Source organism: Pseudochaenichthys georgianus, chromosome 5 (genome assembly GCF_902827115.2).
Source record: "Pseudochaenichthys georgianus chromosome 5, fPseGeo1.2, whole genome shotgun sequence".
Classification (NCBI taxonomy): domain Eukaryota; kingdom Metazoa; phylum Chordata; class Actinopteri; order Perciformes; family Channichthyidae; genus Pseudochaenichthys; species Pseudochaenichthys georgianus.
The window spans coordinates 19,860,401-19,880,106 of record NC_047507.1 but is presented as its reverse complement, the minus strand read 5'-3'; the positions used below and the strand labels follow the sequence as shown (position 1 = coordinate 19,880,106).

General features: G+C 42.0%; 2 protein-coding genes across 2 annotated transcripts; both read right to left on the bottom strand.

Annotated features, from left to right (window-relative positions):
• Positions 1–38: 38 nt before the first annotated feature.
• Positions 39–4,751, bottom strand: prkar2ab (protein kinase, cAMP-dependent, regulatory, type II, alpha, B). The gene is made up of 10 exons (XM_034082502.1): positions 4,515–4,751; positions 3,573–3,606; positions 3,342–3,481; positions 2,885–2,991; positions 2,631–2,784; positions 2,437–2,538; positions 2,251–2,325; positions 1,779–1,844; positions 1,494–1,632; positions 39–526 (listed from the first exon to the last, which is right to left on the bottom strand). The coding sequence occupies exons 1-10, from the start codon at positions 4,749–4,751 to the stop codon at positions 402–404; spliced, it is 1,179 nt and encodes a 392-aa protein (XP_033938393.1). The 3' UTR covers positions 39–401.
• A 1,618-nt stretch (positions 4,752–6,369) lies between these two features.
• Positions 6,370–19,546, bottom strand: slc25a20 (solute carrier family 25 member 20). The gene is made up of 10 exons (XM_034082463.2): positions 19,439–19,546; positions 19,232–19,344; positions 16,714–16,806; positions 16,488–16,615; positions 16,302–16,392; positions 15,835–15,952; positions 15,161–15,233; positions 14,968–15,077; positions 14,068–14,192; positions 6,370–7,193 (listed from the first exon to the last, which is right to left on the bottom strand). The coding sequence occupies exons 2-10, from the start codon at positions 19,337–19,339 to the stop codon at positions 7,131–7,133; spliced, it is 909 nt and encodes a 302-aa protein (XP_033938354.1). The 5' UTR covers positions 19,340–19,344; positions 19,439–19,546; the 3' UTR covers positions 6,370–7,130.
• Between the last annotated feature and the right edge of the window lie 160 nt (positions 19,547–19,706).

The window sequence follows — 19,706 nt, the reverse complement described above, 5'->3', positions numbered from 1 at the left end:
GCAATTTCACTCCTTACTCAAATTAGGTTACAAATGTCATCCAACACAACAAAGGTTTGAGTAGGGGTTGTGAATAGTTTGCTAATTCCTATTGTAAAATGCACTTTTTATTGTCTTTAAATGAATTGGGGATCGACGAGCACTAACACTAGGTGAACAATTCTCACATTTTTGATACTAAAGTGGTAATAAAAGTGTGCCTCAATTTCATATATGAAAAATGTATTTATATTGCTTAGTTAAAATGTATTTAATGTTATGGATCTGTAGCTTATCTTATAAAACCTTGACCTTTTAGATGGATTTTCACATTTAAGTGTGTCGGACAATGTTAAAGGAGTACTGTACATTTACCCCAAGCAGGAGTTCACTAAGTTCTTATACACTACTTTATGATTGTCTTAGTGTTTCAAATCTACACGTGACCCCAAAAGTGCCACACGCTGTTCTTCATACTGGGAAATGTTCCTCTTCATGATGTCCATGCAGGGTCCCAGCAAACGCTCAAAAGCCTGGATGTCAATTACTGAAAGAAATGGAAAGTCAATTAAATGAATGTCATCATATTGCAGGCTCCTTGTCTGACACATGGAGTTTAAAAAAAGGAGTGAACCTGTCTAAGAGGAGTTGGATTAAACACATTTCTTCATGGATAACTTTCGCTTTAAAGAAGTGTTTGTTTGCAGTCGAGTGCCATTATTGGAGTCCATTACAAGCTCAGCAGATGGAGTGAGTTTCAATTAAATAAATATCAATATGATGTCAAACTAGAGGTTAAAAAGAAAACTAATTGTATAATTAGACATTTAAATCAAGAGGCTCAGTGGATATAATAGATGTAATAACAGTAGGGATGCAGATACGATATGTTCAGTGTCTTCCACAGCAAACTACAGCTTTAGTCTTTGCCTACTGCTTAATGGAAAGGGACTCAGCTGAACTCCAGTGGGGTGAGATATAGATGCCAGGTCTGTTGGCCCAAAATAACTCTGGTTTATAAATGAGTGACTGCGTTCACTTTTGTCTCTACACAGTTCTCCCACCTTCTCAAACATCACATTGAAAGACTGCAGGCCTTATTCCCTCAAAGTCATGCACATATCGTGGCATAGTTTGAGACATTTTTCAATGTTAACACATAGTAACAAAAAACAGCAGGCTTTAAAGAAGCTCATATTGAACAATTCGGAGAGAAAGACTTAAATGTGAGAGCACTCCACAACTATGCTGCTGTGTTACAGTAAAAGCAGAGCATATAAACAGACATATTTACAAGTTGAAAAGCGAAGTAAGAAAACTTACATTTCTTTGATGATGCCTATTCATGACCATTTCTAAACTTCATTTTGTTCATCAAATTCACAAACTTTCAAGGACTTGTGGAAACAATCCCTCCTACACTTTCCAGCCACTCTCTTTTACTAAAAATAAATGTGCAGAGGCCTAAAATGAATTTCTCCCTACACAAAGAGGGATAAACACTCGGGTCTTACCTAAACATTTGGTTTCTCCCACAGCGTAAACTGACGCTGCGCGGGGTTTGTTGGTGACCAGTGCCAACTCCCCAAAGTACTGTCCTTTAGAGCAGCGCGCCACCTCCACCTCTGTGTTATCCGGCTGGCCCGCCTTTGTCTGTAACACAAACAGCAGCCTGTGAGTCAATCAGTACATTAACATCACAGAAAAAAAGATTCCATATATAATAGTTAATGGCAAAAACCAGCAATCAAATTCATAGATAAAAGAGGTAGATTAACTCATTTATTGTTCAGACTCACTTTGCTTTTTATCATTATCTTCACCTCTCCTGATTCCACAATGTAGAAACAGTCGGCCTCGTCCCCCTGCAGGAAGAAAACGGCACATTTATAGAATAGAATTGGAGGGATGAACCCCTCTTTAATGGTCACACATGCACAGCACACACAGTGAAATGTGTTCTCTGCTTTTAACCCATCCTAGTACCAGGAGTCTAGTACTAGGAGCAGTGGGCAGCGCCCGGGGAGCAATGGGAGTGGGGGGGGGGTTGTCCGGTGCCTTGCTCAAGGGCACCACGGCAGGGCAGGAGGTGAACTGGGACCTCTCCAAGTAGAAGTCCACACTCCATATTTAGGTCTGGTCGGGGACTTGAACCGGCGACCCTACGGCTCACAGTTCAAGCCCCTACTGACTGAGCCACTGCCGGAATTTAGTATTCAGTCCAACACAAAGACCGACAAAGATAGAGTGACAAATGTCCTAACACTTTACCTGCATTAATACGCACTCTCCATCTTTGAACACTCGCACCCCCAAAACATCCACAATCTGCATCCTCTCAGAGAGCTTGTGGAGGTAAAATAAATCATGATGTCACAACAAATGAATCGCTGACCAACCTGAATCACAAGATGATGATGATTTTGCTTGTAAAGAGTTTGTGTTTTTTTTACAAACCTCAAGAGACTTGAGAAGAGGAACGCACTCGATGAAGGCCTCGTACACCCTCCTCTTCTTCGCATTATTTCTGAGAATCAGCCTATGGAATGTGGCTCGATCCTGAAATTGCACACAAAAAGATAAAACGTTGTGTGTTTCATTTTAGCGTTTGCTTTGATTGTAGGCTACATTTGAATTGTTTCTGGACTCACCAGGCCCCACAGGGCTCCTTCCTGAGTTGCAGTGATGGTGGCAGCTCGCGGCGTGTTGTACATGAGAGCCAGCTCACCGAAACTGCCCTTATTGTCATACTTTCCAACACAAATGCTCACTCCGGCCTTCTGCACGAAAATATCATACACACCCCTGGAGAGGATAAGACACACAGAAGTCAGTAGTCATTATAAAGCTGACCAAATGCCACCTAGTTTAACATTGGAAAGACACTTTGAGATCTGTCGCTCACTTCTCTATGACATAGAAGTTGTCTCCATCGTCTCCCTGGTCTATGATGTGATCCTGAGGTTTGACCAACACCTCGAACATGCCGTCCAAAACCTCAGAGAACTGCTCCTGCAGGACATCAACCAGGAATGTGTATGTATTGAGGAGGAGGAGGAGGAGGAGGAGGAGGAGGAGGAGGAGGAGGAGGAGGAGGAGGAGGAGGAGATGCAGGAGATGCACATACTCAGGTGATAAAACATGGATAAAGTTGAAGCTTCAAAAATGAAATGGGGTCTCACGTTTTGTGCTCTTACAGTAACATCATGTGTGCGCGCGTGTGTGTGTGTGTGTGTGTGTGTGTGTGTGTGTGTGTGTGTGTGTGTGTGTGTGTGTGTGTGTGTGTGTGTGTGTGTGTGTGTATAAAACCTGAATTTAATTAAAAAACTAAACACAAACCAGCCATCATCACAGTGTTGTACCTGCTCCAGGGTTTTGAACAGTAAGATGTCTCTGCAGGCGTCCTGGAGTCTGTGCCGCTGCTCGTCTGTTTTGGGATGCACGACCCGTGGCTCAGCATCATCGTCCTCATCGTCGTCAGGGTTGTACGCTTCTGCACAGACTGCAGCAGGACCAACAAACAAAAACACTGTCAATCGTAACCCTGGCAACCTGATTTAATATTCGTCACAAGTATTGTAACAGTTACTGACCTGAAACTCTGCGGTTGTATTTAGCGGTGGTGGACTCTGCCGAGAGGAAGACAGAGGCGGATGAATCACACTAGATTTGAGTGACCAAAATGTTACAAAATGTCATAGAATATTGAATACAAATGTCATTGTTTAGCATGTGATACAAATGTCATGAAAAAGGCACAGAAAGTAATTTAAAATATAGTATAGTATGTCATTACATCATTACAAGCTTGTAAAAAAACAAAAAACATAGTCTTGTATGTTACAACATTTGAAAAGCTTTGAAAAGTCATGGGACATCTATACAAAAGTCATTAAAAAGTTTCAATAGAGTAACGTCATAGTTGAAGTGACCCGAGTGTTCGGATCGATACCACGAGTGAAAATGCCCTGAGCAGTCTGCTTTGATTCATGGCCCGCTGACCGTGTCACTCCACTATCACTGTGTGTTCTCTATAGTCGGCACGTTTTAATTGTGTTGTACTACATAGTGCATGTGTAGTAGGCTATTATCCTTCATGAACATATCTTTGTAATTGAAATGTGTTTATGGCAATCTTCTTTGTTTTATCTCGTATAATTTTTAATTGCTTTGGCATTTTTTAGCCGCTGTGACAATATCGATGTACGGGATATTAGAGCTCATTTTTGGATTACTTGAGGTAATGATTGTTATTTTTGCATAATCATATCTGCTCGGTGTAGGGGGAGCAAACCTTTTTTAGCCAGTTTTTTTTAACACATATGTGTAAGCCTTACTGTGAACTTGTAGGTCAAAACTTTGCATCAATGAAACTTTAAAAAAAAATTGCACATTTCCGACACTGGACCATTTCTCCATGTCCTTTGTGTCATTTTGACAATATGAAGATTTTGAGGTTAAAGACATCAACAAAAATGTTTAGAGTTACATTTTCCATTTGAAAAACATGAAGTAGAAATGAAATACTTACTGACAGGCTCTTTCTCCTCCTCCTTTTTGGGCTTATTGGACTTTGTTTCAAAGGTCACTCCTTTCAGTGAAGATCTGTTGCTACGTTTCTTGTTTTTTAGGTCGTTTTTCTGACCCTCTAGAATTTGTGTAAAATGCTGCACGGCAAATTCCACCAAGTTTGCCGGCCTGCGTCGAAGCACCTCCACGGTGTAGCCCTGCAGCAGCTTCTTCAGGCCAGACGGTATCTCTGTGTTACTCATCGCACAGGGTCAAAGGTCACCCGCTGGACTCTGATAGTTCACAATCAACCCCAAAATATCAAATTCTCGGATTAGAAAAATGTAATCTAAGCATCAATTTGTCCCAGAGATTTGAGAGACATATTGGAGCATCATGCAGGGGCAGACTGACCCTCCTCCTCCTCCTCTCGGCCCACTCTCTAACATTTCAGCAGTTTATCGATTTCTTTATTTAGCACGGCCTGTCGGAAAGTATTGACCAGGACATGAGATGTAATTAAAGGCTGTCCGATGGATTAGCACCCACAACGTGATGATTTGGCAAAGAAACAACAGAGAGGGAGAGAGGCCATTGTAACCGTTTACACTGGAAGCCAGGCTGGAACAGACAACATGGCATAGATGGGTCATTCTACAGAAAAGGTGGAATCTGGGTGATACAAATCTGCTGAAATATATTCCTTCTAAAAACATCTAAAACCTGTTAAATATCAATAACTAACTCTTAACTTGATGAATCCACAACAAGTAGAGCTTAAGGTATTTTTATTTTTTTAATTATTTTTATACTTTATACAAAGCTTATTTGTATAGGAATGTCACTGGTGTTACGTGTTACCAGGAAGAAGAGTAACACCAGTGACAATTTGGAGAAAACACTACCATTTTAACAAAATGGCTGCAATGTGTCAGACACATACAATACATTGTCCCATTCAAATGTTCACCCCTAGGGCTATGCAATGAGTAACACTAATGACAGACTTGAAAGACGCATGTACAATTTGAAGATAAAATGACACCTTTAACAAACAAAGTAAGAAGTATCTGACTTTCCTTATGTCTTTGTCCACTGCACTGCCTCAAATGATCTCTTGTTACAGGAGGCACTTCAGAGACAGTACATTATTTCAAAATAAAAGCATTTTGTGTAGCAATAACACCAATGATGTAATTTTGGGTGACTGACATTTATTTGATATTATTAATAATAATTAGCGTTTTTTTTACCATTTCAGTGTTATATTTAATGCTTGTAATGTTATGTAAATATAAATTAGATTTATTTATTGAAAAAAATATCTTTTAAATTAAAACTATAGGCTCCACTTCCATGTATGATCAAAGTGACAAGGCAGTTCCTTGAACTTGGCATTTTAAATAAATTGCAATTTACGTATCAAACCATTTTGTATTTATTTTTTATTTAGTACCATTGCAAAGACAATCTCTATTTATTCAACATACATAATGAATGTGAGTATTAGGTCAACGTCATGTATTTTGGTGTCTGCAAAAGTAAGTGACAGCACTTCCACCTTTTCTGTAGAATGACCCAGATACGTTTATATAAAGTTCAAGTGGTTTCAAAAAATCACAATTGGAACATTAATTTCTGCATATAGAAAAAGCAAATACTTGTAATTATCATATTTTATTAGATCTTGCTATACTTATACTGTATATTTTAATAATTGAATATACCTTTTTTTAAACTTATTTAATGTCTTTTATTTAGGCTATCATCACTCAATTCATTATTATTGTTTTAATAAGCCCGGACAGTCAAGGCTTTCACATTTTAACACAATAAATCCAATTTAAAAAGAGAATTCAGAAAAAATGCAAAAACAGTCTGTTTTCTAAATATGGATTCTGCTTTAATATTTTTTACATGACATTCATAAACTGCAATCAATCTCAGTATGATTACTCTGATATTTCACATTAAAACAAACAGAAAGTGTAACTAGCGTCGGTGTCGCTGAGTGGAGGCGGAGCTCACAGGAAGTGTTGTATTGCTGAGAGACTGAACACACACAGAACAACGCAGAGCACCTTTTCCCTGATATTCACACCTGCTCACAGATAACGGAAAGGTAAGGCACGACATGTTCACTTCACTCCTTTTCTGATATAAAAAATAACACCACTTAAAGAAAACAAGTAAAGCAAAAAGGAGTGAGAACAATCGGCTGTCTGTCTCTGTGTGTGTGTGTGTGTGTGTGTGTGTGTGTGTGTGTGTGTGTGTGTGTGTGTGTGTGTGTGTGTGTGTGTGTGTGTGTGTGTGTGTGTGTGTGTGTGTGTGTGTGTGTGTGTGTGTGTGTGCGTATTGGTACCGAGCCAACATCTCTGCTCTGAATCCACCGCAGGTCTGAATGATCCAAGTGCCCTGCATAGCTTGAGGTTTCAAAGATAAAAAGCACATTATAGGAAAAATCTCTCTGTGATTCATTGAGTGTGTGTGTGTGTGTGTGTGTGTGTGTGTGTGTGTGTGTGTGTGTGTGTGTGTGTGTGTGTGTGTGTGTGTGTGTGTGTGTGTGTTTGTATGTGTGTGTGCTGCTAATAACTACGTTGTGTTTCTTCGGTTTCACAAACGAAGGCGATGCAGAGTCTTCATCACAGATCCGGTGCTAACCAGTTAAAGAACTTCATCGCCATCTCAAACCCTAAGAAACAAGCCTGAAAAAAATACACAAAGACACACATTTTAGTTTGTTTATCATAGTGATGTAATACACAACAGATGTTTAACATAGCCCTTAGTTATCCATCTTCTCCCGCTTATCCGTGGTCGGGTCGCGGGGGTAGCAGTTCCAGCAGAGAGCCCCAAACTTTCTTTTCCCTGGCTACATCAACCAGCTCTGACTGGGGGATCCCAAGGCGCTCCCAGGCCAGCGAAGAGATATAATCCCTCCACCTGGTCCTAGGTCTACCCCTTGGTCTCTTCCCAGCTGGACGTGCCTGGAACACCTCCGAGGCGCCCAGGTGGCATCCTAACTAGGTGCCCGAACCACCTCAACTGGCTCCTTTCGACGCGAAGGAGGAGCGGTTCAACTCCGAGTCCCTCCCTGATGACCGAACTTCTCACCTTATCCCTAAGGGAGACACCAGCCACCCTGCGGAGAAAACCCATCTCGGCCGCTTGTATCCGCGATCTCGTTCTTTCGGTCATGACCCATCCTTCATGACCATAGGTGAGGGTAGGAACGAAAATGGCCCGGTAGACAGAGAGCTTTGCCTTCTGGCTCAGCTCTCTTTTCGTCACAACGGTGCGGTAAAGCGACTGCAGTACCGCTCCCGCTGCTCCGATTCTCCGGCCCATCTCACGCTCCATTGTTCCCTCACTTGAGAACAAGACCCAGAGATCATAGGCGGTGCGTGAGGCTCAGGTTTGGGAAGGCTAAATAACTTTTTTTACCTGACGCTGCCCGCCTCCGGCTTCAGAAAAGAGATCGACTCAGTGAAAGCACCGCCTGCTGACCAATCAGAGCTCAGTGTGCGAAGTTTAAATCTATCAAGTCATATTACAGGATAAAGGAAATACAGTTTAAACTGCAGTATGCAGGGAAGACGCCGACGTGTCGCACTTCATATCACATCATCAATCAGATCATCGATCATATAATATATCATATATATTTCCTTATCTTAGTCAGCTTCTCGTGCCGTATCTGGCCATGCAACACTTATATTGTCACATACTGTATGCAGAAGTATTATTTTAAGTAACACATTAGGTTGACGAAACCCTCAACTCAAATGTCAGATCCACTCGTGTCTAGATGGGGCAGTGATATCATAAAACTGTTGTACGCTTTCAAACACTTTAGAGTAGTTTATTTATTTTTTAACCAGTTGTTCTGTATTCACCTTGCAGGTGCAACTATGTGGCTTGTATCCTGGATTATATGTTTAAATCATGGATGTTTAAAGTTCATATTTGTCTAATATTAGTTTACTTTTCATTAATTGTAGTATATAGTGCCGCGCACATATACCATCAGGACGTTACTGATGGGGTGCGGCTGCGGAGTGATACTGTGTGTATGCAAGCCCGCATCTAGGACGCATGTATGTATCATGGCTGAGTGGCGAAGTCACGCCCATATACTTCCGGTCCATGGGACCTTATTTCGGAAAAATTATGTATTGAAGTCAATGGAGAGAGAAAAGGTATCTTTCGATCCCGTTTGAATTGTGCCAGAAATTACACATATGATGTTTGTCAATCTTAAAAAATCATTTCCATGTCAAAAAAGTCACAGTTTGTCGTAAAACTGTTGAAATATAAGACTATGAAAAATACGCAACTAGAAAGACTACAAATCCCAGAGTAAGTGATGTCATAACTGATGTCACAATTGCTTTCCTCCGCTAAATATAAGAGATAGCTAAGATAAGATAACTTTAACAAGATGCCTGTGTGCTTAGTACCAGGCTGTAATCATACCAGCAATGGGTCTTGCTCGTTCTTTCGCTTCCCGTCTGATGAAAGGACCAGGAGTGGCTGGCTGGATCAAATTAGCTACCTAGCTAGTAGCAAGCGCGTTAGTTAGCATTACAGTCTTAGCCTTGTCATGTGTATTAGCTTTAACATCAAGTAACATCAAGTAACCCACAATGTTAAACAATAAGAGTAGTCGTCATATTTCGTGAACCCTTTGAAGAGTACTGTCACACCGGGGTGATCATTCTATCTCTTCTACCATTTAAGCCCGAGGGAGATATGCTAACGCTAATGCTACATTAGCACCGGCGATCTGTTCTACTTCATGCTGTCTGCACAAATTGTTGACATTAAACATTAAAAAGATCAGGCAGTTCAGAGAGAATCGAAGGCAGGCAGGCAGGCAGGCAGGCAGACCGATCTGATCGGAGCAACTGTGAAAAATAATCCAACTGAAGCCGGCATGGACAATGACTATATTTTAAAAATGCGCTTATCCAGACAAGCCCGGTTTGGACATTTAACGCACAGAAGAAACATTTATATTAAAGAAAAAATTATACATTTCTGTCTTTTTATGCTTATAATATACTAACTTGAATTTGTATTCAAATTAATTAATCAATTATTTGTTATTGTAATGTATAGACAAGGCTTTTAGTGACAATCATGGATTGTGTTACAATTATATGTAAAAAATAAAATCTAAATATTATATTTCATCTGAGGCCTGGCGCCCCCCCTGCGAACTTTGGCGCGCCCCCCAGGTTGGGAACCACTGGCATAAAGGACTATTACAAATGAAGTATGACGCTGCACTGTCAGTACACTTGTCCCAGATACGGCTCTGACTTGTCCCCGTTTGTGATTGGTCAAATGTTGCTAACCCCACCCCTTTCACGTGAACGCGCTCTCAGCTGGAGAGAGAAACCCTGGCTTGATTTACCGAGTTGATAACCAGCGTCGTAGGACCGCTTAGCGATATCTCGTTTGTTGGGGTTAGTTAAGATAACTCAAACATATCCAGGGTATGTTGAACTGGCTTCGTAGAACAGGGCACAGGTGGCTGCATGGCAGCGCTAATGTCAAAGACACAAACATTATAGGCTACATTATATTTTGATTTTACCAGGATGCAGTGACAAAATCCGATCCATGTCTATTACACACAGGATTGGTGACAAAGCGCAGCCCTGGCGGAGGCCAACCCTCACCGGAAATAGGTCCGACTTACTGCCGAGGACCCGGACACAGCTCTCGCTTTGGGAGTACAGAGGTTGGATGGCCCTGAGTAGAGACCCCCTCACCCCATACTCCCGCAGCACCTCCCACAGTAACTCTGGGAACTCGGTCATACGCCTTCTCCAAGTCTACAAAACACATGTAGACCGGATAAGCATACTCCCAGGCCCCCTCCAGGATCCTTGCGAGAGTAAAAAGCTGATCCGTCGTTCCACGACCAGGACGGAATCCGCATTGTTCCTCCTCAATCTGAGGTTCGACAATCGGCCTGACCCTCCTTTCGAGTACCTTAGAGTAAACTTTCCCGGGGAGGCTGAGTAGTGTGATGCCTCTGTAATTGGCACACACCCTCTGATCCCCCTTTTTAAAAAGGGGAACCACAACCCCGGTCTGCCACTCCTTCGGTACTGTTTCCGACTTCCACGCAACGTTGATGAGACATGTCAACCATGACAGTCCCTCAACACCCAGAGCCTTCAGCATTTCTCAGCGGATCTCATCCACCCCCGGGGCTTTGCCACTGTGGAGTTGTTTGACGACCTCAGTGACCTCCCCCCGGGAGATTGGTGTTGATCCCCCGTCATACTCCAGCTCTGCCTCTAACATAGAGGGCGGAGTTGTCGGGTTCAGGAGTTCCTCAAAGTGTTCCTTCCAACGCCCTAACACTCCATCAGTTGAGGTCAACAACGTCCCATCCTTACTGTTCACAGCTTGGATGGTTCCCTGCTTCCCACTCCTGAGGTGTCGGACAGTTTCGGCAATAGAGGCTTTGAACACCGCCCACTCTGGTTCAATGTCCCCAACCTCCCCAGGAATGCCCGAAAAGCTCAGCCGGAGGTGTGAGTTGAAGGCCTCCTGAACTTGGGCCTCCTCTAGACGTTCCCAGTTCACCCGAACTACACGTTTGGGCTTACCAGGTCTGTCCAGAGGCTTCCCCCGCCACTCGACCCAACTCACCACCAGATGGTGATCAGTTGACAACTCCGCCCCTCTCTTTACCCGAGTGTCCAAAACATACGGCCTCAGGTCCGATAACGAAATCGATCATGGACCTTCTGCCTAGGGTGCTCTGGTACCACGTACACTTATGAGCATCCTTATGTTCGATGTGTTTGTTATGACCAATCCATGACTAGTACAGAAGTCCAGTAACAAACCACCACTCCGGTTCAGATCAGGGGGGCCGTTCCTCCCAATCATGCCCCTCCAAGTGTCTCCATCATTGCCCACATGTGCGTTGAAGTCTCCCAGCAAGATTAAAGAGTCCCCTTCAGGAGCCCCATACAGGACTCTTTCCAGGGTCTCCAAGAAGGCTGTATACTCTGAACTGCTGTTGGGTGCATAAGCACACACACACAACAGTCAGAGTTTTCCCCCCATAACCCGCAGGCGTAGGGAGGCGACCCTCTCGTCCACTGGGGTAAACTCCAACAACGAAGCACCCAACCCGGCGCCTCACACCTTGAGCAACTCCGGAGAAGAATAGAGTCCAACCCCTATCCAGAAGTAAGGTTCCAGAGCCAACGCTGTGCGTAGAGGTGAGCCCAACCAGATCCAACTGGTAACGCTCCACCTCCCGCACAAGCTCCGGCTCCTTCCCCCCCAGAGAGGTGACGTTCCACGTCCCCAAAGCCAGCTTCTGTCGCCCGGGTCTGGTCTGTCGAGACCCTCTGCTTTCACTGCCACCCTTCTGGCAGCGCACCCGACCCCATCGCTGTTTCCCGTAGGTGGTGGGCCCGCGGGACGGAGAAGCGGAGGTGTTGCCCACGTTGCCTTTTTGGGCTGTGCCTGGCCGGGCTCCGTGGGAAGCCCGGCCACCAGACGCTTGACGACGAGTCCTCCATCTGGGCCTGGCTCCAGAAGGGGACCCCGGGCTTCCTCCGGGCCGGGTATCCTCACTTCCTGTGTCGTCTTTCATGAGGTCTTTTGAACCAATCTTAGTCTGGCCCCTTGCCTGAGACCAATTTGCCATGGGAGACCCTACCAGGAACACAAGGTTCCAGACAACACAGCCCCCAGGTTCTTCAGGGCACACAAACCTCTCTACCACGGTAAGGTGCTGGTTCTTCAGAGAGGAAGGACCTTAGTTATATGTGACTAAATATGCAATAATTGTATTATTTTTCTCACTGCAAAGTTACAGTAAATCTAGAACATTGTGCCCTTAATTTCAGCTCACATCCTTAATAGTTTTTGTTGAGGAATCCATATCATGTAGAAACTTTACGTCTTAACTTGACCTGTAACTTTTAGCTTTATGAGGCGGTTCAAATGACAGCTTTTCCTTATTGATTCATCTTCTAGTTATTTGAGTCATGCTTTCCTTTTTCTTGTTTTTGGTCTTAATCTTAAATTGTTGTCTTTGATTTGAGTGATAGGAGTCCATCTGATCTATTTCCTTTTCTTTTACTATACATTAGATCAGGGGTAGCCAACACGGTGCCCGCGGGCACTTAAAGTCGCCCGCGGGGCATGTTCTAAAAATAGCTCGCCAAGCAAATCCAAAATGTATAAAATACACAAAACAAAAAAGGAAATGTAATCAAAAGAATCAACCCTATGCATAAACGAAACCTAAATCATAGCGAACTCTATCTACTTACTACAACTCTATATATATATATATATATATATATATCTAACACCCCTCCTCCCCCCACCCCCACAATGAATATCGACCAATCACGTTCTTGCTTGATTTGCGGGACCAGCGTTGCAGTAGGGAAGAAAAGCAATGTGGCACCTCCCTGCTGATTTTCCTTCTGGCAGAATCTACACAACACATCAGCCCCATTGAACAGTCTATCATGCCAGCCTATACAACACATGAGGGGCAGAGTTTTACTCTGTGTGTTGCAACTTGCATATATATTTATTGCACTTGACGCACACACACGCATGGCGTAATTTCCACCTGGGACAGGGTGGACATGTACCCCGCTCTTTTCGAAATCCCGTTTGTGTCCCCCCACTTTACAAATATGTTTATTATTATTTTTTAACGCAAGCCGTCATCGCCACGGAGGAGCACACAGCCTCTGTGAGCGAGCGAGACAGAGGGAGGGAGAGAGCGAGCGAGCAAGAGCTAGGCACACCTTTTTCTATTTAAGATAAAGTAAGAAATCATTCCAATGTGTATAGGACAATAAAAAAAACTAAAAACATTTTAAAAAGGGGAGTGATTAGTAAAATATGCATAAATAAAAAGAAAGAATGCTAACTAGGTAACATAAGATAAGAATACACCAGTTTAAATGATTTGTTATTGGTTGTGATCATATTCTAAAGATGTTTGGATTATTGAAAAGTATACAGCTCCCTTTCATAGAGTGTTGAGAGCTGTATCCATTAATTCATTTTGTGCTCAAAGTGCAACAGATTGATGCATTTCACTTCAACATTTAAAAAAACATCTTCCCGGGGGAGCATGCCCCCGGACCCCCCTAGAGGAGGAGAGGCCTGTCCACCCCCAAATAAAGCAGGTTAAAAATAATTATATTGCATACATGTTCTTTTAGTAAACACTGAAAACGGGTGCCACAGACCCAAACAGCACACAAAGGTTAAAGGTAAGCATATAATAATGTTAAAATGTGCTAAATATATACACTGCAAAAAACAAAACAAAAGAGGAGTAAAAGTAGCCCCCCCGACTTGTTTTTTGAAAGGAGCCCTCACCCTAAAAAAGGTTGGTGACCCCTGCATTAGATCCTGCTGCCAATACAAGATTTATTCTTAATGGACGACTATTATTTTTTCTTTTACTCCTCAAACTGAACCCTGCTTTGTGTCATAATGTACTGTATAGCTCCTCTGAGACCTTCCCAATGTTACGGAAACCAAGGATAATTGAAGGGCACTCACAGCGTTTGCAGGGAAAGCTCTAAGCATTACTGCGTTGAAGCCTTTATACAGAGAGCCCACACCCTCCTCTCTGATCAGCTCCCGCAGAACGTCCCGGAACCCATTGGGATATTTTCCATCAGGAGCTAAAGGAGAGACACATGTTTTAAACTTCGTAGAAGAAAAATGTATCTTCAGCAATACGAAAAAAGTGAAGACAGAAACACAGCTAGTACACATGTAAAAGCAGCCCTCGTTTGACTGCACTTATCGACACACTTTACTTTAACCTCAACAAATTATGGAATCTAAAAATAAACGGCCCTTAAATAATAAAGGCATTTAATAATAATAAAGCTTTATTTATATAGCACTTTTCATTCAACACATGCAGCTCAAAGTGCTTTACAAAATGACACATCACAAGTTAAAAACAAACAAGAAATTCCCATCAGATTCTTTGTTAAGAACTTACATGCAGCTAAATGTAACATTTTATCAGATAGACACAAGGAGGTCAAATGTATGATAATAAAAATAAAATAAATAATGGTTTCTCTCTGACAGATAAGACACAAGACAACGGAGTCGATGCAACAATATCAAATATAATATAAAACCCCATAAAACAAAGTGAACATATAGGTACAACAGAAATAAAAAGATTAAAGACATATACAATAAATAAAACAATATAAAAGGTAGGTAAATAATAAAGACTAAAAGAACATTTAAAGTGGGGGGTTACTAATAAAAAGCTAATCTAAAAAGATGTGTCTTTAGCTGTCGTTTAAACGTTTAACTACATCCTTGCCCCAGAGACTTCCCTTTTTCTAAAGTGAACCTATTTGACTTGGAGCATAGTGCGTTACATAAAGTTGACTGAATCACAACTGAGAGCAGCGGCTATTTTCTCCTCACCTGTTTGGTAACGTGACTTCAGAACGTCAGCTGGGATGGCGACGGCCCAGTTGAAGATGCCGGCCATGCCCCCGGCGAACAGCACACTGGGAATGCTGAGCTCATTGTGGCTGCAGGGAGAACACACAGGGTTGCATACTCAGAGATCTGTTAAACCATGTTGTTAATGCTGCATTTTAGAACAAATATTTACCTTTTTCCCTCTGGTGTGAGGACATTCTTCAACCACTCGTAGGACGTGAAGTACATCCCACTGGCTGGAACATCTACAAAACAGATAAAAGAGTGACTTTAGCGGGAATATTATGGACATAAGAAATCAAAGTGAATTGTTATTAATAAAAAAAAAACATTATCATTAACATACACACCCGACAGGAGGGTAGACAAGACGCCATGAAAATGACCCTGAACTCTGACGTTGATTAATCACTGTTATGAAAGAGGGTAATTGGGTTTCACGACAAAAAGCTGATGCTACGAGCCAGGTGCTACGTCTTCAAAAGCACCTGAGAAAAATAGCAACGCTCTTTAAGTCCAGATCACAACGACAAAAGCTGTACGTCTAATTCAAAATGTCTCAAGAAAGAGTAACAGCGGCCACAAGTGAACGTTGGATGACAATGAGAAGTGAAACAATTAAACTCAATTGTCAAGCAAGTTAACATTGCACTGTTATAAAAATGTTTGACTCGTGTGTTAGACTAATTCAACACCAGCAAATGCATTGGATTTAAAATATCCAAACAGTATCTCAGTATGTTTACACAAAAAACTCCACAGGGCATTTTTAAGTGACGTGTTCTCGTTGTTTGTCCAACTGACAGCAAACTATGACTCCTAGGAAGTATCAGAGGAAAGCTTCACCTCTCATGAGAGTCAGAGCGGTGCCTCTGTAGATCCCTCTGATCCCAGACTGTTTGTAGAGCTGTTTCACACAGTCCATGGGTCCCGAATACTTCACCTCTCCTGTCGCTGCCTGGATCTGCACACCAGGGAGAAACATGTTTTTAAACTTGCTGCCATTTCATTTTTTTATAAAAAAAATCTACTATTAAGTTAAGTGATTAGATCCTTGGTGTTTTTCATTATGCTAACATATTCTTCCTCTCATCCTGTCTGAAATGGAAATGGAGGATTCAAATCAAATCCTCAGTCACAGACATTTACATCCTTGTACTGCAGAGGGCAGTATCTTTACTGACGCTATTTCATCACGTCTCATTCTCACGTTTCTCTCACACACCTTCGCTGAGAGGAACTAAGACACGAGGCAAGGAAGCGAGGAGACACGTTAGCAAAATGAAAAGCACCGCCCTGTATTTCTGTCTGACCTGTAGGAGGCATTTGATTCGCTCTCCAGGAGCCATGATGGCCGTGGTGAACACACCAGACAACATCCCTGCGGCAAACAGCTGAGGATACCTTCAGAAGACAGGAAGCGTACATATTAACACTCTTAGAGAGTTTGAAACAGTGGAATGAAGAGTACCACAGTCTAAATCCGAGCCATCACCTACGTAAGGATATCATCGGGGGTTTTCTGTTGGAATTTCTTGCCCATTCCAAATCCAAAGAAACAGACAGCAAACATGGGTGTGACCCCGATGATCGGGGCTGCCATGCCTTTATAGAGTCCTTTGAAACCCTGGGATGGAAGAAGATGACAAGGTTACAGCATGACAGGGGAAATACATTTAGCATGATATTCTTTATTTGATTAGTGAAGGCAGCAAGCATCCTCACCTCTTTGGCTAAGGTCTTTTTAAAGCAGTCGATGGTTCCAGCATAGATGAGCTTCTCTCCAGGTTTGGGTTTGGCTTGTGTCTGTAAACGCACCTGAAGGAGGAAGAGGATGCACTCCGTTTGTACGACTTCATACACAGAGACTTATCACAGTGGCAGCAGTTTGAACCTCACATTGTGTGTATCTTTGTGTGGTGACCGCAACTATAGATCTTTAGGCTGAGTTTGAACTCCAACCACAAGCCTGTTTTAGATTTAGAGGAAAATGTTTGAGTTAATTCGCCTGGTGGCAAGAAAATGACTCCTACTGTTGCTCGGTGTTTGCTTTATGTGTTAATAAGCAACTGTAACTACAAACCTGTTAAATATTTTGCCTATCAGTTTTAAAAAAAAAGTGGTAATACACTCTACAAGAAACATCTTTTTAAATGCTTGTTAAGGCCAATACCTAATAGCAGCATCTCAATGCATATAGACACGGTAAACACAATAAGTGTTATAAAGTCTGCATTACAGTAAAGAGATGTCGTTTTCTGTATTTAACGGACTGTTCTAGCCGGTAAATAATTTGCCTTTAACAACTTAGTTATTATGTCAACATTACTGATGATTATTTGACAACATTTTCAATGTGTAAATAATCTGTGAAAGCATCAATGGCAGACCGGGCGCCAGAACAAATCTACAGAGAGGGCATATGATTTTCATGGGAGGGCAAAACCGTCATGTGCCGCGGCCAGAGATTTTCTTCGCATGCTCCCCAGGGAAGCATCAAGCATCAATCTGGTGCACTTTGAGAGCAACTTTAAGAGATCTATGGATACATGTCTCAACACCCATATGAAACAGAACTGTAAGCAGATTTTCTTTTTATTTATGGATATTTTACAAATCACTCCCTTTTAAACTTTATTCTTGTTTTACTGTCATTTTAATGTAATCGTTTATTTGAATAGGGACAATGCACATTAATGAACACTTTAGACAAATAATTCTTCAAGTGTAAAAATGCCGGATTTTAGCTTTGAGCTCATTTCCATCCGTAGTCCCTGACATACAACATATAAGAACATGACATTTGTAAACATAGCAAAAAAGAAATACATGATATGCAAAAGAGCAAGAGCAGCACACACAAGTATTTACCACATGGCAGTACACTATAACAGCAACGACATGTAAAGTGCAAGAGAAGATACAAGAGCTACCTGAAGTGCAAAAGGAGATACCCCTGTGTTAAAGTGCATTTAGCGGTGATTGCACGTCTGGTTGTTTCTCAACCATTCTTTGAGTTGACCTTTGAAACTATTGATAGTGGGACAATCCGTATCTCAGTTGGGAGGCTATTCCACAAAGAGCTGCCTTTAATGGAGAAGACATTTTGTCCAAAAGTGGTCCGTCTGCGGTGGACTTCAGTCTCCTCTGGTTTCTGACCTAGTGCAGCGTCCAGTGTGTTTTTTGTGGATGAATTTCCCTAAGGGAGGGGGGGCCAGTCCATGTAAACATTTATTAAAAAAAACACATTTAAAAAACTTAAAATTGTTAAAACTCAAGAAATTGTGTTTATCAAGGATGGTACAGTGGTGGTGTGAATATGGCTTTCTGTCAAACACCTTGATAGCTCTCTTGTACAGCTGTTCTATGGGTTTCAGGTTTGTGGCACAAGCAAACGACCAGTTTGTAAAACAGTATTCAATGTGGGATAGAATCATACAGTGGTGGTATGACTTTGCAGCATTGACAGTTAAGAAGGGTCTAATTTGTTTAAAATGTTGCAAGTTGAATTTAATAGTATTGGATACTTTCTTAATATGTTTCTTAAAAGTCAAGTTCGAGTCCAGTATGACTCCAAGATACTTGAAGTGGGGGACTAGTTCTATTTCTGCTCCGTTTAAAAACGGATCCTTCGATGTTTTTCATTCATTACTCTTATATTACTATTTGACATCACATACATCGTAGCATTAAAGTTCACAGTTTATTTATAATTTAAAAAATAATGATATAAAAACGTGTTTATTGCGGGAGGGCAGGAATGTCAAATGGGAGGGCCTAGTTTGATATATGATTCTTTTTCATATTGCCCAACCCTTAGCCCTTGGTTTCCTGCACCTTGTTGAGCAAATGAAGAGGATTGATCCAGGTCTAAAGGTCAAAGGTCCTACCAGGTACCAGCAAGCTGTACCTGAGGAAGTGGCCGGTGTCATTTAGGTAATATTGGCCAACTGGCTGTTGGGAATGGACCTATTAAGAGTATTGAACTAATTACTTTAAATCGAATTGAATGACAACAGACTTCAACATACTTGACTCATAGACTGAATAATAACGTCCTGCATTCAGGTGAGGTACTTAAGCCGAGTCATGTTACAGTGAATGTGGGTCAAAGGTGCTCAGCCAGCAACATATAATAATAATAATAATAATACTATCTGCATGAGTGCGATACATCCACCTGGTGCCCTCTGGAGGTTTATCCTAATGTAAAGCCAGTGTATTAGTGAGAGGCTTTAATCACCTTAATGGTGTCGAGAGGGTGTCCGGCTGCGACAAGGCAGATTCCTCCAAAGCCTCCAGCGAAGAAGTTCTTCAGAGGACTGATCGCCTGCTGCTTCTGTTTGGACATTTTGACTGAAAAACACAACAACATGAGTGGAAGCGACACCGGAAATAGATGCAAACTCGCCGAGAAATTAGTTTTAAAATAGTAGGAATGATATCTTACCTGTGTGTTTGTGTCTCGGTGAGGTGTGTTGGTGAGCTGCTGTCACTCCTGCCTCTGGACCTTTCACCCACTTTCTCACCCGGACCGCTCTGAGTGCGACACCGCTGCACTCTGGTACGTCCCTGCGAAGCATCCGGGTGGAAACTTTCTTCTGAGGTTTAAAAAGTTTAAAGAAATAAGTGACAAGTAAAAGACGAGCAACAAAATCAATTAAAGAAAAAAACAATATAAAAAAAAAATATTTAATATGTATACGTGTATTGGTAAC

Excerpts from the sequence above, each read along its gene's own strand:
- prkar2ab (XM_034082502.1), bottom strand. The coding sequence starts at position 4,751 with ATGAGTAACACAGAGATACCGTCTGGCCTGAAGAAGCTGCTGCAGGGC. Across the intron at positions 1,845-2,250 it reads GAGAGTGCGTATTAATGCAG|GGGGACGAGGCCGACTGTTT; the intron begins GTAAAGTGTTAG and ends TTCTTCCTGCAG. Across the intron at positions 527-1,493 it reads GGGAGAAACCAAATGTTTAG|TAATTGACATCCAGGCTTTT; the intron begins GTAAGACCCGAG and ends CATTTCTTTCAG.
- slc25a20 (XM_034082463.2), bottom strand. The coding sequence starts at position 19,339 with ATGTCCAAACAGAAGCAGCAGGCGATCAGTCCTCTGAAGAACTTCTTC. Across the intron at positions 16,616-16,713 it reads AAAAGACCTTAGCCAAAGAG|GGTTTCAAAGGACTCTATAA; the intron begins GTGAGGATGCTT and ends CTTCCATCCCAG. Across the intron at positions 15,234-15,834 it reads CGCTCTGACTCTCATGAGAG|ATGTTCCAGCCAGTGGGATG; the intron begins GTGAAGCTTTCC and ends TCTGTTTTGTAG.